Source organism: Cyclopterus lumpus, chromosome 3 (assembly GCF_009769545.1).
Source record: "Cyclopterus lumpus isolate fCycLum1 chromosome 3, fCycLum1.pri, whole genome shotgun sequence".
NCBI lineage: Eukaryota > Metazoa > Chordata > Actinopteri > Perciformes > Cyclopteridae > Cyclopterus > Cyclopterus lumpus.
The window spans coordinates 6,397,276-6,414,489 of record NC_046968.1 but is presented as its reverse complement, the minus strand read 5'-3'; the positions used below and the strand labels follow the sequence as shown (position 1 = coordinate 6,414,489).

The window sequence follows — 17,214 nt, the reverse complement described above, 5'->3', positions numbered from 1 at the left end:
ACTTGATTACTTTCCACCATTGCACAACATGAACGTATCGATCGGCTTCGACAAGCAGAATTTTGCCCCGTTTCAAGGTGCCGATGCCCCCAAAAGGATTGGTCATTTCAGTAAGGGTCGTTCTTCGTTACATTTTAGTCCCTCGTGTCTCAACAGTAGCTTGTTTGACACCTCGCTGTCGCCTCACACAGTGATGACACTTACGGATTCATGTTGGGCACGGCTCCCCGAAAGAGTATGCACTTTACTTTTGATTCTTATTCTTTAGACATTTCTCAAAACACCAGTTGACTCACCAGCGGTTAAGTCCTTGTTGAGGTCAATGAAAGCGTTCGAGTGAGGGATGCGCATGTTGACGGAGGAATTCAGCGCTTTCTGCCACACTGGAATCCTAAAAAGGGGAACCACAGGGCGACAGCGGGATTTGAAAGCTCCACATTTTAGGAAGCAATTCAAGGTATGAGAGAATTAGAAATTAAACGCGTGGAATTCTAAAACTTTCTGAGAATGATTGCATTACCTTTTGGTGAGAGTGCACACTTCGGTGTATAGGGGTGGTGCGGAATCGGTGACTCCGAAAATGTCCGGGATCATGTCCCCATTGAAACTGTGGGAAGAGTTCCACTTTGTTAAAACCTGCACTCGGGTAACAGCTCATTAGGTTCACACTGTATCGACTTGTTGTCGCTGTCAGAGAGGCCTTGATCCATCTCTTCGGAATTGTATTCAACTGCATCATATCAAGTCTTTCAAATATGTTCTGCGCATGCATTTGCATTCACTTTGGGCAGGTGGAATGTAAATTACAGTCTTGATTATTATTTGATTGCACAAGAGCATTTAATAAACTGGAAAGTCGGTGTACATTCATCCAAGACGGGATGTAAAACACTTTAAAAAATGTATCAAACACGTGTATTGACGTGGAACATTATTTTAAAACATGTTTGACCATGCAAATCTAGCAAAGGTAAACCTAAGACACATCGCTTTTTCCATGACCAGCATCCTGAGCAAAAAGATCCACAGTTCATGTGAACACCATTCAGACTGATACTTACTCCATAACAAGAGGTTGATCTGTGAAGGTCTTGTTCAGCATGAGCCACTGACTCATATCTGCAGAAGAAGAGCAGTTTCAACGAGCCCACAGCATAGAAAATCAGTGCGCTGGTCAAATCCGGCTAATCAGATTTTACAGCTATGAACAAAGTTGAATTCAATTATCATTTGGGCAAACAATGAAAATCTGAATCTCCCCAAAAAAAGAGGTTTGTCTTGTTTATGTCGTCATAGTAGTACCGATAATTGTTGTCTTTTTGGGGTTGTAATGCAGGCTATAATTAAGTGCTATTAAATAAAAACATTTAACATTTTTCTTCACTAAACCTGTCTTTATGGTACATAACGTGGTTTCACCGTTATCATTCCCAAACACATGAGATTCATACACCTTCTCCATAGCGGACACACTCACTCGTCATCGCATCGAGAGCACAGGTGGAACTAACTAACAACAGCGATGGCTCTACCCCCATCTTGTTTGTTAAATGTTAACCCCATATGAGCCAGCTCGCAGCCTTAGATCCTCCGGAGGGGCCCTTCAAGGCCCCCTTCAAGGCCCCCTTCAAGGCCCCCTTCAAGGACCCCTTCAAGGCCCTTCAAAGTCAAGGCTTAAATCAAAGGGTGACCGTGCTTTTGCCATCAGAGCCCCTCGACTTTGGAACGACCTACCTGAGGGGATAAGGCTCGCAGAATCAGTAACTTCTTTTAAATCACTTCTTAAAACCCTTTTTTATAGAACTGCTTTTAAGTAATGACGTCCTTTAATGCAGTTCTTTGTTTCCCCTATTTTAATTTGTCTGTTCTGCTTTATTTTGCATTTGTATTTTTCTATTCCATTATTGTGTTCATTGCCTATATGGCATGGTCTCCTTTGCCTCCTGTATTTCTGAAATGTTTTTTGCCTTGCTTCTATGTAGAGCACTTTGTAAACCCTGTTTTAAAGGTGCTATATAAATAAAATTATTATTATTATTATTATTATCTTCAAATTGTGTGACCCTTCATCAGGGTCCTCTGGCCTCCACCCACCCCCTGCACACCCATTCACTGTTGAAGCTGTACCTAATGTCTGGTTGTTCCCCCAGAAGATGAACACAGTTGTCATCTTGGATTTATGGAGCTGAGCCGTAAGAAGGACATCCATCTGGGAGTCCCCATCATAGTCTCCAGGAACCACACTGGTGAGGACGGTATCCCTGAACATGGAAGAGTGTCCATTAAATGAGACAATGACACAGTTCCCTCCCCAGAGAGTAAATAGTCACCCCCCTCAGGACATGAAATGTTGCGCGCGCACACACACACACACACACACACGTATATATATATACACACACATATATATATACACACACATATATATATATATATATATATATATATATATACACACACACACACGTGTATGGCCTTGAAAAGTGACACGTTACCTGGGGAAAATGTCCTTTGTGATGTTAATCTTGGGCTTGAAGTAAGGTGTTTTTGAGTCAGCCAAGAATATCACCAGTTCGGACTCTGAAGCAGGAAGAAGTCAACACATGCATGTCATTTTAATCAGAGTAATTTAACCTTCACAACAAACGTTATGTCGTTTTCAAACAAATATAGTAAAGGGCTTGGAAGCCAGGAGCCATGTTAGCTAGCTAAACTATGAAGTGAAATATTTACGGAAGTATAGCGATACATTTTATACAATTTGCTCAATTTTTATCGCGACTACCAGAAACATATATTCTTTAAACACTCCACGTAGCGCGTGCAAGCGGTTAAAGCAAAAGTAACGTCATTTTAGTTTGAACGTACGCCCTCTGATGATGAACATGTCTGTTTGCTTATCCGCGTAAAAATCTCCAAACGCCGCCACCGTCCCATAGTTTTCGGCACCGAAAAGCTCGGCCGTCACATCTTGAAGAGCGGACGCGCTGTCCGGCCCCACCGAAAATAACACAAATGCCAAAATATTGCATCTGAATATCCACATCCTTCTTCTGGTGCAGGTACAGCTCCTCACAACAACACTAACTGTATTACGGCACACGGCTTTACGGCATGTGGTGAAATAGCAGCTTCGTTCGATTAAAAGATGTTATGTATTACATATGAATTAAAGATTTAGATATCCGCTCGGTATTTAAGTATTGTATTAAATAGAGCTGAAAGCAATACACCGGGAAAAGGGTAACGTTACACAATGCGACATTAGAGTTTCCTCGTTTACGTCAGTGTCGTGCTACGAGTAGTTTGAAAGTTGATAACTGCATCAAGTAGGAGAAGGTTAGCAAGCACTAAGTCGGAAGTGAAGTAAATGTATCTTCATAATAAATACAACTATCAGCCTTACAAGCAAGTAAAGTTAATAGATTGAAACAAATACAATACAATGATACTCAATCATATGAAATGAAACGTTTCACTGTCATAAATTGCCTATTGATCCACTTTAAATCATGTTGCTCTTCGGGAGCCCCACCGCCTTTGTTTTATTTTGAAGGGAAACACCGGAAAGCCTTTAACATTCTGGCAGACTTGACACCGTGTAAACATGGCGAGCCTGGTAGATGTCGGCTGGAAACTCCTGGAATTCAGAGCCCGATCAAAAAGATCAGGTCAGACTTATTACTTCGCATGACAACGTGCAGCGTGACGCGCCCGTTTGTTTCTCCGGCGCCAGTGCTTGCGTGAGACTGTCTGTTTGTAACGCCACTGTACACGGGGTTTACAATTGGTCCAATCTGCCCATTTATTTTGTCCACTGCAGTGACGGTACAAGCATGAAAGGTCAGAGGTGTAAATGTGCAGCAGCCAGGGGCTATTTCAAGAGCCTTTCACCAGGTCTCCCCTAGTTAACTGTGCATGTGGTTGTGAGCAGTGGGGCCCGTGGACGCTGGCATGGCTCTCAAGGGAAAGTGATCCCATTATAAAACGTTGAAGGTTGTTGTACAATGCAAGGATTACAACAACAACATTACTACCATAAAAAGTGTTACGGGTGATCAGTTATTCTATCTGTACTTTCATCGTAATACTAAACACAAAATTCCTAACATTGGACCTCCATAAATCATCAAGTGTGTATGTCATAATAACTGCTCTCCTTTCGGGATTACGTATCTGCAGCTTTAAAGACATGTGAAGCATGCAAAGGGAAACGTCTCCTCATCTGAGGGCAGCTATTATGACTTGTCTATCAATCAAAGTGAAACACATGTGACAAGGTGCATCCATTTTCAGTATTAACCCAGCAGTACAGCATCATGAGACCATAGCATTTTGAAGTGGAGCATCAAGGACAATAATCAATCACGTGCTGTCTCAATTTACTGAAGTTATTCTCATAATTCATAATTTCATCTTGACTCCCTATACTCTCTAAAATAACTGTCATTCTTAAGCAAATACGATGCATTGTAATTCCTTGCTTGCTTTTCATGTTCCTCATAACCCAGGGTGTGTAAATACATTGTTGATTCATGCATGTCTAAAATAAATCTATGTCTGTCATGCTACTAACTCCTTCCTGTGAATTGCTGTAGATTTGTGATTTAGCTGAGAGAGACGATTGGCCTTAATTTCACCTTTTGAGAATGGCCGCCTCAGTGGCCGCGAGTGCCCGGCCTCACCAGAAAACACACAGACTTGGTAAGTAGTGGCGTCATATCCGAGGAAAACAATGCAGTTGGCCACACACAGGCGGCCAGAGAGGACACGGGTAAAGAACACAAGGGGATCTTTTTCTTATCCGAACATGAGAATGTTATTATATCACGATAATACAAAACATAAGACATTCACATGCTCGCGCTCTCTCGGGCTGTTGGCAAAACTCAACTGCAAAATAGTGTAATGCAACCCATAATCCAATCCAATGAGTGTCTTATGTTGGTTTAGCCATATGAGTAATCTACTTGTTCCTCCACAGTAAACATGACAGACCCAGAAGTGACACCAAATAGATGAACAGATTTAATCGGGTCATGTGACATACTCCATCTATAATAGTGTCAGAGGGCTCCATCTCTGAAGTTAGTCATGGGAATGTTTAAAACCAGCCAAACACCGAATACCCACAGTTGTCTGATCTCGTGTTAGAAATTAAAATGGAATATTGGACCTCCTCTTTGCTCTTTTATAGTGTTATCTTTAAAAAGAGATGGATTGGCTTTGTCCCCTGCAACTTTTAAGCTGATGGAAATTATGCTAATTTCAGACAGAATGTGAATGTTTCAGTACCTGTGGTATTGACCCAAGGTCAAACCTATTAAAATGCAAATCTCAGCAAAGGAAAAATTGTCTGAAAATAGAGAAAGTCTAACAGATGGAGGTTTTCCTCAAACTCTCTCTCTCAGCTCAGCTCAGAGGAACACGTTAGGAAATAACTAGTGGCGAGCAACATTACCATTTGAATCTTTAGCTCAGGGCCTGAATATTGTTTTGTGTGCCGAGCGCCTTGTGATGTGATGTGTTGCAGTGAAAACCAGTTTATGGATGGCATGTGTTTTTTTTTGGGTTTGTTTGTTTTTCTCTACTTTTTTTTAATTAAATGACTTGTGAATAAGATAATTGTATGGGGTAAGTCTATTTACAAGCAATTACTGACTGCAGACCTGCTTTTTTTCAGTATATGAAATAACACTATTGTCTCAAGATTGAAAATAAACTCACAAAGTAACTCTAAGAGGAAAATCGTTGTCCTTTATCAAGTTGGCCTCAGTCCAGTTTAGTCATGAAGGCATATTGTTAAAGAAGGTGGCGAGACCTAATTGAGACTCATTTTTAATTATTGCCTTATTTATTTTTTGTGAAAATATTCTGCAGGTCAGTATTTGAAACTGCAACCCTTTTTAAAGTGTGTTTGTAATATATGCGTCTCTCCTCAGGTTCCATCTATGAACCTCTCAAGCTGTCCAGTCTCCAGCGTGAGGACGAGCCCCTATGGGAGAAGCTGGACCGCTATTACAATGCCGGTAAGTCTTCACTGTGGAAAACCCGAGCAGTACTGTGAGGAGGGGCTCACCTAAAGTTTAGTTTACATATAATGCAAAACTATCTGAAACAAATGTCACAGAATGTATGCGACCGTAAAGCTGCCGGTTGTTTTGCCGTTGCAATATGCTCAAATTGCAGCCTCGGGTACAGCGATTACATCGTGCAGACGTACTGTCTGGTTTCGAGAGGAGTTGCTCGCGCCTGGCAAGATAAAAGCTGCACTGGGGGTTCGCTGGTGTTACAGAAACAAAAACATTCACCCAGCAAGTGCTGCCCTGAATTTAATTCCACATCAGGGGTCTTGACTTGGCTTGCACTCAGTTGGTCGTGTTTGTTATCCAGGAGTCAGTGGAGGGTCATGTGGGAGTTGCAACAAGGATAGGATGGAAGAGACCAGATGTTGATAGAGAAGAGATCCCATCATGTACCCCCCCCCCCACACACACACACACACACACACACACACAGCTTACTCCAGCCAAGTGTGAACTTCTGTTTCTGGTCAAACAAACAAAAATAGAATATTACTTTAGTTACAAATTGTTACGTTTGAAATTTACTTTAAGGGTCTCAGTAATATTTCCAAGAATTTTTTTTTTTTTTACATTTGCCTAACAAAGAGGGGATTTCCAGCACACTCACACCCAATGCATGTGTACTTTATTGTTGATCTTTCCTCAAACATATTGGCCATATCAAACAGAAATAAAAAGCGGCCAAACTAATGCTCTAGAAAACCCAGGAGCTGCTACTTAGGTTTAAACTTAGGCTAGTTATAATGTCAGCATTTACAAAGCAGATAATTACATAAGCATAAATATAACTATGTACACAAACTAGATTACTTTTTACTCAATATTTACACGTACTGCCATGTGTAAAGCGAATCGCTTCTAAAAAGGTCTACATATTTGACCAAGACTTGATAAAGATGCCGTTTCATAATGATGTAAACCAAAAAAACACCATTTAAAAACAACAGAACGTTGTGCCAAAACTATAAAAAATATATGACCAAATAACGCCGGGTGGGTTAGCATAATCTTATATATCCCGCTCATTCTAAATACTATTTAAAAACTGCGATTTGCATATTTTGCCATCAACGTAGATATCTTAGCCATTACTAGGATCTAAGGATGGATGGCGACGGACGGCTGCAACCCAATTCCAGGTGATGATCCTGGCATGTGCAATCAGCGGAAGAGTCTCCAGCCTCGCCGCAGGAGAGATGAATACACATTAGTGCTGATTACTAAATTACCTGCAGCTGTGGCTGCAGCGCCGTGCCAGCCAGCGCTGCCTCCCGGTGCACACTAAAGAAATCATACACAGCTCCCACGCAGCTCAACATATAGCATCCTCGGATTGCTTTTGGACATAACCCAAAATCTGGATGGAAACAAAGTGACGCCAGCTTCAATGTGGAAATGAAGATTCTGTTAAAAAAAAAAAAAGAAGAAAAAAAACGGAACTTGGTATGAAATATTGCCGCCATGAGCGCTTGTGTGGCCCGGGTCATTAGGCCGGCAGAAGGTTAAACGGCATACGGCTAACATTTCAAATGTGACGCAATGCCAGGACACCATCTTCAAATGGACATCTGTTCGTTTAATGACGGGCCATTTTTCGTGTCAGGGCTGTTGACTCGTCATTACATAAAAGCACAGGTGTAACTAATGGCACTGATGACGGGGCCCGTTCCACGTAGGTGTGCCAGTGAGCCAACGTGCACAATAGCAAGGCCCCTGGCACTGCAACAACCTAAACTGAATCCTATTGGTTACAGCTGTGTTGGACACGTTGGGGAGAGGAGATGAGGCCGGAGGTGAAGAAGTGGTAGTGGAGCAAAAGACCCAGTGGAACAAAAACTATCTATCTATCTTGACATTATTTAACAGTTGTAGGCGTCAACACAATGGAAAGGGCCGGCCACACAACGTGGTCCAAGCAGATAGAGTTTGGTTTGAGTATGCTTCGCCTCTGGCTGTTAGGGTTCTGGTAATACCGTCCAGGACGCTGTCCCTCGAGGGTCAGTGCTGATTTTGGCCACCGTGGAACGTAAGCTTGGCTTTTTTTCCCGGTTGCTGTCGTCGAAGGAACCACAATGTACTACACGGTACAGCAGACGTGAACAAATAAAACATGCTGCGTGCTCGTAGAAGGTGCTTCTGAGCTTTAAGTGCTATAAAAAAAAAAAAATCTGTTTTTGTTTCTTTTCCAGACGAATGTAGTGTAATCATACATTTTTGATAAGCTGTGTCCACGTGCCGTGCACAGTTGTGTGTGTAGTTGTAGAAATCTGATGAACGTACCTTCATTTACAATCACTAGTATGCAGTGCTGTCAAGAAAAAGGCCCACATAACCCTGCTTGGAGCTTTCCAGTGCTTCTCTATGTTGAGTTGTAGTGGATTTTATATACACTTGCACATGTAGATAAGAGAGGTTATGTTTTAAATGAATACATACAGAAAGTTATGATCATTAATTTGAGGAATATTCTGAGGAATGTATTATAAAGCACAAGAGAGGATCACTGTTTTATTATTCTGTTTGTTGATGACAAATGTAATGATTTGATGTGATGCATGAGAATGAATGATGTTTTATTGTTTAGACAACAGTTAAAAGGGATGTCGATTGAAACCTGAGATGTTGCTTTTATTCTGAAGGCAGGATAATAGGTTTTATTCTGAAGGGGAACTTCCTGTCCTTGACCGGAAGTGTGAACTTTGACCCCGCTAGCTTATCGATTGGAGGCATTCTTTGAAGTGGCGAATGGAACTAACCTTCAGGTGTGAACCTTATGTCTTATTCGCTGGTCAACGTAGCATGCTGTGTCTCTGAAAGGTATTTGTATGAATATCTCCACTAACCAATGGGAGCTTAGCTCAGCGAATGGACTGCGAATAAAACTAATTGTAAGACGCAAATTCCTCTTTTGGGATGACGCCAAACTGCTGGCTAAGTCAGGAGACTGTGGAAGCAAAATCACGTGAGCGCGTCCGGGCCGGGACCATGTATGTATACAGATGACTCTTGTTTGTTATGATTAAATAATGATTATTATATATCTCTGGCTTCGGAGCTTCTTCTTCCAAGCACGAGGCAGCTCGAGATTCTCAGAACTTTTACATCTACCTGTGACATTTTAGGGGTCATAGTGTATACGTAAAGAATACAGAGACCTTGAACTAAGAGAGATGGGATTTGGCAGAAGTGAAACCTGAACGTGCTTTCAAAACTAGGCTCCAGGGCCCTGCAGCGTTTCACAGGAAAGGCCACCATCTAGTAACTCAATGGACCATTGAGACGAGGCGCTTCAGGATCTGTCTGATTCAGCTCAGGCGGGGACATTCGATTGATCGAAACACACTTTTGTGTTCCCAATGTCAGTCAGGCAGGAACGGGAGAGGGAAATTATTAATTTCTTTATGCCGCACTGTGCGACAAGTCGTTAAACAGAGAAGCTCAGGGCTCCAAAACGTGTAAAAGTGAATCATTATCATTAGCAAGCACCCGATATGAAGGCGCTATTAACAGGCCATAGGTACACAACCTGTAACCTGGAATTGTCACATTTATTCCTTTCCTTCGGAAAATATATCTGGTGTTCCCCAAACCCAGGGTGTTGATATCGCCTCCTTTTATATTGCAAGAAAAAAAAAAAACGATGTGATGAGGATTGGGCTCAGGCGGAAGATTTATTTTTACGACCTTATGAAGTGCAGCTTTTCCTTCGCCCGCAGTAGACAGTGAGGCGGAAGGTGACCCAGGTGTGGATCGAGGGATGGTTAATGTGTCCTGCGTGGAAGGGCCCGAATGTACCATTTTCTCACATGAACACACTTGTGGCAGATATGACACAGCCCACTGGTCTGTGTCGGCGTGCGTGTGTGTGTGTGTGTGTGTGCGCGCGCGCGTGTGTGTTTAATTGTTGTGTTGGGAAACACGCTTGTTCAATTCTAACGGGGGACAAAGCCAACATTGTTATCGCCGGCCCCCAGAGCCACCTACCAATATACCTGCTTTCCCTCGGTTTCAGGAAGGGAAGAGGGGTGAGGAGGGGTGAGGAGGGGTGAGGCTGGGGCGACAACGGCACATCAACCTTTCTCTGTCTTTGTTGTGTTGTTGCTAGGCCGCCCCCCCCTCGACAGCAATATTAAGCTCGCGACAGGAGGAAAGTTCACTTCCGGCTGGCGCAGCTCACCACTGCGTCATCTCTCTCTCTCTCTCTCTCTCTCTCTCTCTATCTCTCTCTCCCTCCCTCCCTCTTTTTCCTCCCCCTCCTCTTTTCGTTCCCTCACCTCCCTATGGTTTCCTATTTATGTGGCAATGTGGCCACACTTCATTGACTCCTTCCGGATAATACTGGAGGCAGAAGGCGCTATCGCTCATGCCGTCTGGCGCGCACAGATTAAGGAGAAAACACGTTGTTGTTTTTCGTCTTTTCACAGTCATTACGGGCTCGTTGCAAAAGCACAAGCTCGTTTTTTAAAATGATTTTCTTTTTTTGGTGCTCATTCTTTCCATCTGTCTCTTTTGGATTTTAAAGATTTTTCGACTTCTCTCCCAACTTTTGCTTTTAGCCGGTTCAGGCCAAATCAAATCACTCTGTTTCAGTGACTACTAGTTAAACAGTGTAACCTAAATATACATATCATAACAGACCATTTTCTTGATATGTGTATTCTAAAGTAATGTATTTTTTATTTATAAAATAACAGTCCAAACTGCCACCATGGTAAATGACCGGTAAACTGGAGTAAAACACATAAACAGTTAATTTAACAGGGAGGTCCAGTTAAAGATAATTTCCTCATGTAAAGGTCCAGAACATCACAATAATGTCAAATTTTGCGCTATATAATTGTGTGCCATATGTATTGAAGTAGCCAACAGCGACTTCAATACATATACATAAGCGAAGAGGTGCAGTACCGTTTTCAGCCACAGCAAAGTGCCATCTTTGGCGCTGGTGGCGCTGTTTCAACATTTTGGCTGCTGGCGAAGTAGTTAAAGCCCAATTTATTTGTTTTAACTCAAGTAGAAAGATACCCATACTGCTGACACCTCATATTCCACTCAAATAACTTTAATGCATATATACATTTGGCACAAAAGGAGAATAGTGTCTTGTGTCTCCAATCACTTAATTAACAGGACAGAAGGGATCATTTAATTGGCATTATGAAAATGAGGAATGACAACAGAAAATCCTGTTCTTACAAGTACCTGACTACAGTTCGAAGAACTGTTGGAGCAAAGAAGGAAGTGATGTGTGACTGTGGGTCAGTGGTTAGCAGCTCTGTTTTTCAATCAGGTGGTTCAATCCCCGCCCTAGTCGATGTGTCCTTGAGCAAGACCCTGAATTGTTCCCTGTAGCTGTTCTACAGTGTATTAATGTAACATGACTGTAAGTCGCTTTGGATAAAAGCGTCAGCTAAATGACATGTAATGTAATGTAATGTAGACATTGTAAGTTCCAATATTATCTAATATTATTTATCAACAAAATCCTGCAAATGAATAGAAAAAAAAACGTGTATACATGTTTTGTTCTAGACAGTCCTTCTATTTTAATTTGCGAGCTCCCAAGAACTGACTATCACCTAATCATGAATTGTTTAAAAGAAAACATTGTGGTTTTAATTGTTTTTTGTTTGACAAATTGTGTCAAATTGATTTATAATGTTGATATTTGTTTTTCTCCACCACATTGATGAATTAATTTATTAATATATTTCAATTATGGAATGTGGAATGAAATTATGTTGATTTTAAATTCAATAATGTGTTAATAATAAGGGGTAATTATACAGTTTTCGTATTCACACTGTTTTCATGAAATTAATTATTAAATGCAGTTTTGGGATTTAAAACTGAACCAGTTTTGCTAATTTAACTACTTTATATACCTGGTTATGAGTACCACGTATCTCTAAAAAAAAATACTTTTCCTAAGCTTAGAATAACTTTTAAATATCTTATTTTGTAGAATACTCCTCACCCATGAAGGAGCATTTCATCCTTTAAATGTCTTAATCAAACGTTCTTATTCTGCGCGTGGGAACACGATTGAGATTGAGAGATCAAAACATCTTATACATACTGTGCAATTCTGTGGAACATAATTCAGCTTAATCATATTTTCATATCACTCATCAAAATACACATTTCAACATAATCAGCTGTGAACAATCAGATTGCACATTTACGTAAATTCAGAAACATGCTGTAGTTAATATACAATATATTAACTTTCACATGATAAATAAGCTGCCAAACAAATGTAGTGCAGTCCTAAGTACAATATCGACCGATATAGTATAGTATCGTCTAGTATACATTAGCAGAAAATTGAAATGCTTAAATAGAGTACAAGTACCTCACATTGTACTCGAGTAAATGTACGTGGTTATATTCCAGCCCTGTCTCAGATAAACATCATGACTTTAGCTCCCTACGTTAGATAGATATAAATCTTCTCTCCTCTTGGAAAGAAAGCAAATCAGCGTATTTCTCCCAAAAATGATCAACTGTTTGATTAAATCAACATTGCTTTCTCAGCTGCTTGTATTTCATTTGATAGCACCTCATGTCACGGATGCTATATTGCGGGACCTATTCTGACTACGTCAGCAGGAGCAGACACACAAGTCATCGTTGACATGGCACCAAAACAGTTTGTGTGTTTCCATTCTTCTCCTGTAGACATCTGCCGTGGCACTGAACAGATGCCATCTCAGCCATTGGATCTCTTGTGTTCCTTCTTTTTCTCCCATTTCAATCTATCGCTCAGTGTTGTTTTTCTTCCCCTTTCTTCCTTCTCATCATCTTCCCTCATTTTCTCCACCCGGTCGGTGCAGTGAAATGGCCCATTGTAAAAGAGCAGGCTGTGTGCGTCTGAGACATTAGCTGCTGATTTAGTGGGACATTAGCTTGATGGATGGCTCGGCAGAAAACTCCCAACGGTTGATTTGCATCCAGAGGAAGTTGCAGTGTGGCGCCCATTGTTTACGTGCTGCGTCTCAGGGTGACTGCTTTGAGGAAGATGGCACCTCGAGCCCCTCGATTCCAAATCGAGTGGCATCAGAGCTCTGCGACTTATTTTACCGTGCTCGTATTCATTTTGTGAAACACATTTGACATAACAAAAAAAAAAACTGTGATCTTCTAAGAAATTCATTATTGTGTCAAACTTGAGTTGCAGCAGACGAGACACATTGCTCAGATTCCGGAGAAAATGAAACGTATGATAACATATTCTTCTTTCCTAAGACTTTAGTTTGTTTTTAAACGCTTAATTTGCAGTCAAGTTTTACAGTAGCTCCACAGATAACTGCTGTTATTTCCGTTGTTTCACACATTCTTAGACAAAGCAGGTTAACAGCTTTCACATTTCCTTTTATTTTCACTTTATTTTCACAGCTGTACGAACATACACCATACTTATTATTTTAAGGCCTATTGCATATCGTGGTGCTTCCCAACGTTTTTCATGTGATCATTTCACTGAGCCAATTACCCAGGCTGCTTGACTGCTCTTTAAAAAGCTTATCGTACAGACACTGGGACCAATAATATAAATCTTAGTTAATATAATAATGGATAATTAATTTACTAACCACAGTTTCACGGTGCATTTGCGGTTCAGGAGACAGACGGCACTTAGCGTGTGATACAGTTGTCCGTGCGTGCGTGTGTGTGCGTGTGTGTGTGTGTATGCGTGTGTGCGTGTGTGTGTGTTTACACCTCATTACTCTTATGCTGAGACCGTAGAAATAGATAGAATAGTTTTGTGTACACTGTTGCCATTACAACGGGCTAACTTCCAAAAAAAACGACTTGCAGCAGCTGCATTTAGTTTGTGTGTGCGTGTGTGTGTGTTGTAGTGTGTATTTTCACGTGCATGCATGCGTGCGTGCACTTAGTTAGTGTGAGGAGATAGAGTGCCTAAGAGGTTTATTAATAGTCTGCCTAATTCACCTCGTCAACCTGTACATCTCACTGCCGATGTGGCCGTCGCGTTCACTTGACCGACACACAGCACACACACACACGTACACGCGCAGCACACACACACGCATACACGCGCAGCACACACACGCACGTACACGCGCAGCACACACACGCGCAGCACACACACACGTACACGCGCCCATGTAGACCGACAATTCACGCCCCCCCCCGTCTCTCTCCACAGTGACCATTACTTTCGCTCTTTTTTCATGTATTGTTTGTTTTACTCATAGACACAGACGCATCCTCTTCTCTTTCTTCCACGCACATCCTCTCCATCTGTCTCCCCCCCCCCCCCCCCTGTCCCCCTCCGTCTCCCCCCTCCGTCTCCCCCCCTCCGTCTCCCCCTCTCCGTCTCTCCCTCTCTGTCTCTCGTTTGCTACAAACGACGGCACAGAATGGATGTCCCCGTCATCTGCACCGGCATAACGTTCTGATGAAAAATGAAGTGATCCCTCCAGACGGATTAGTCAGCAGTGAGGGGAAGATGTGCACACACGCGTGTGTGTGGGTGTGTGTGTGTGTGTGTGCTTGTGCTTGTGTGTTTTGAAACTGATAAATGACGTTCTCTGAAGGCCTTCTGTTTGAGTATGTAATATTTCAGCATATATTATTGGAGACCTCACATCTGTTCGTATTGGGAGCTTTCATCCGTTGTTCTGTCCTCGGTAACTAATGCTGAGCATGAACTTGGATGAACTCCAACCCTCTTGGTTTATCTTCGCTCATCCATTCAGTGCAGACAGACATTCACAGTCACAACCACACCCCCACACCCCCTTCACACTACCTGATGCTGGACACTTTACAGGAGGGATTGCAACTCATGAGGCGGTTTAATTTTGGGATCTCTAGACGTCTAGACGTCTGGGGTAAAAGTTGTATTGTTTCACAATCAATCAGGTAACATTTAAAGGGAAAGTTGTATTTTTTTCTCCCTCTTAGCTATTCATCTGTCTCGATTGTGTGGGTGTGAGCTGCCTAAAAACATTTGGAAAAACTCAACAGACCTTGTTATGAGCAGGATCATGGAGGAACTATTTTCTTTCAACCCTCGCTGCCACAACGAGGTCGCTCTCAACAAGGTCCGTGGATTATCTCGAGTAACCGGGTCAAGATTTCTCATCATCTCTGTGGCCCATTTCTCAAACACTAGGCAACTCATGGCAAAGCAATCTCGAGTAGCACTGCTGGTGGGAGGAAAACATTTTTTATTTTGGTTGGTATGCACTGTCCTTTCAATCCTGTTTTTGCGATTAATAAGCACCGATACATCATACAAAATAAAGGAGAAATAAAGAAGTGCATAAACAGGTGATTTAACAAGAAGAAAGGTGAATTTTAATAACATCAGTGACGCCCTGACTGTGACTAAATACCAACCCACTGTAGCATTTAGCTCAAATATGTTCACCCTAATAGTGACAAAGCTTTAAAAAGGCCAAGCGTGGCGAGCTACATTCTCGCCGAGTCGCTGTCGAAGTGTTGACGTAGCTCTGTAATTAAATATCACTAGGAACTGTCGAACAGCGAGAATGTGATTTACTTTGACATCTGACTGAAAGGAATTGTAGGGAGAAAGAAGGGGACCAGAACTGGAGAAACCAAAACGTATGATTCACTGACGCTTCTAACTGACATGCTGCTAGTATATGAGGATTGACAGTAACCAGCTTACCGTAGTGTAATGTAAATAATAGTCAAATGGTTTATTCATTTTTTGTTGCGCCTCCTGCGATTTGAAAATGGAAGGAGGCCATTTTGCGATTGGGATCAAAGTTTGCTTTATTGTGCAGCCCCAGTATCATTTCATATCAATAAACCATTGGCATGTGTGTGTTTTCACCGGGTGACTTTCAGGAAGCAAGATGTTGGATCGAAGTTTATGCGAAAGGCCAAAATGAACACTAGTGTTGGCTTGTTTTCTCATTTCCACTCTGATGCGTATGCAGAAGGAGAGACAGATCATGCATCATCTGTTGTTCTTAACCGCTTTTTAAACAGATGTAAAGTCTCTCAGAGGGAGACCAGAGGTCAAGGTCAGCCCCCGCCGGAGCTGCAATGGTTCACAAAAATCGGTGTTCTCGAAGTTGAAGTATCTAAATCTCACTCCTTTCGATATATATAGAGCTTATACCCAAATGGAAATGAAGCCTGTTTCTCCTCATGTGAGTCTAAGTTAAGTCTCTAACTGGTGGTGCAGTATGTGCACAAAGCACAAAACAAGGCAGCTTGCACCACTCCATGTCTGTCTTAGCAACCGGCATGAACATCAACGGGCTCTTGTCAGCGTGTGCGGCACAGTCCAAGTATTCTGAAGTGCAACAATGGCCCCCTGAGTCCGAGTGATATTCCTCCAGGAGCCAGTCACACGTTCCATATCACCGTTCACTCTTTGCTCGACTTCAGTAGTCGTCCATCTGTTATCACACTCTCACAGTGTACACTGTACATGCCAGCGTAATGCAAGCGGCGCTCCTCTCCACGGGGCTTCATTACATGAAGAAACAAATGTCTGCCAATTGTATTTGACCCAACCTGAACATCATTTTATTCTATTCATTTGAGCTTGACTATGCACAGGAGGTATTCAGAGAAGAGGATGACGCCGAGGCAACAGCTGCACAGCCCGAAGAAGGTCACAGGTCAGGGAACAAGCTTCAACCATCCTTGAGTAGCTGGATGAATATTCTATTTCCGCCCTTCTTAAGTGCAGAATAGCTCGGAAATAGAGAACATGTACACGCTGGTAATCCGGTGCCGTGTCCCCTCCACCTCTGAGACTGATTCTTGTCCTGCTGACGCAGCAAAGCGCACATCTGGTCCGACACATGAACATCTGAAACCTGGATCAAAATAGAGGCCTGCATTGGTGTGATGGGAGTGATGCTGATTGAGAGCGTTGTGTGGAGGAGGGGAAAAACAAACCAAAGTGTGTTTGCGGGCATGAAGTGCTACATGCTCTTTACCAGCCAGTGTTCTCAGTGAAGGCTAGTAAATGAATAACGGCGTGAGAGTCTTCTGGACTCCATTACATTGGGTGCATTAAGCTGGACTGGCTACACAAAGAGTCACAAAGCCAATGGAGCCGTGCGAGCCAGCATGTTGCTGTGTTTTCTTCCCTTTTGTTCGTGGGTTT

General features: G+C 42.2%; 2 protein-coding genes across 4 annotated transcripts in view; one reads left to right on the top strand and one right to left on the bottom strand.

Moving 5' to 3' along the window:
• Window positions 1-3,349, bottom strand: part of itfg1 (integrin alpha FG-GAP repeat containing 1) — a 114,875-nt gene extending 111,526 nt beyond the window's left edge. Inside the window, exons 1-6 of the mRNA XM_034559617.1 lie at window positions 2,869-3,349; window positions 2,496-2,580; window positions 2,128-2,261; window positions 1,062-1,119; window positions 521-607; window positions 297-391 (exon numbers count right to left, since the gene is read on the bottom strand). Coding sequence (XP_034415508.1) covers window positions 297-391; window positions 521-607; window positions 1,062-1,119; window positions 2,128-2,261; window positions 2,496-2,580; window positions 2,869-3,046 — 637 coding nt within the window. The 5' untranslated portion in view covers window positions 3,047-3,349. The remainder of the gene's footprint in view (window positions 1-296; window positions 392-520; window positions 608-1,061; window positions 1,120-2,127; window positions 2,262-2,495; window positions 2,581-2,868) is intronic.
• A 241-nt stretch (window positions 3,350-3,590) lies between these two features.
• phkb (phosphorylase kinase, beta) overlaps window positions 3,591-17,214 on the top strand; it is an 85,050-nt gene continuing 71,426 nt past the window's right edge. For 2 of the 3 annotated variants that reach the window (XM_034560668.1, XM_034560684.1), the window contains exons 1-2: window positions 3,598-3,671; window positions 5,943-6,029. In XM_034560668.1, the coding sequence (XP_034416559.1) occupies window positions 3,608-3,671; window positions 5,943-6,029 (151 nt within the window). In that variant the 5' untranslated portion in view covers window positions 3,598-3,607. Of the gene's footprint in view, window positions 3,672-4,598; window positions 4,705-5,942; window positions 6,030-17,214 lie in introns of all 3 variants that reach the window. The other variant, XM_034560678.1, reaches the window with a different exon arrangement.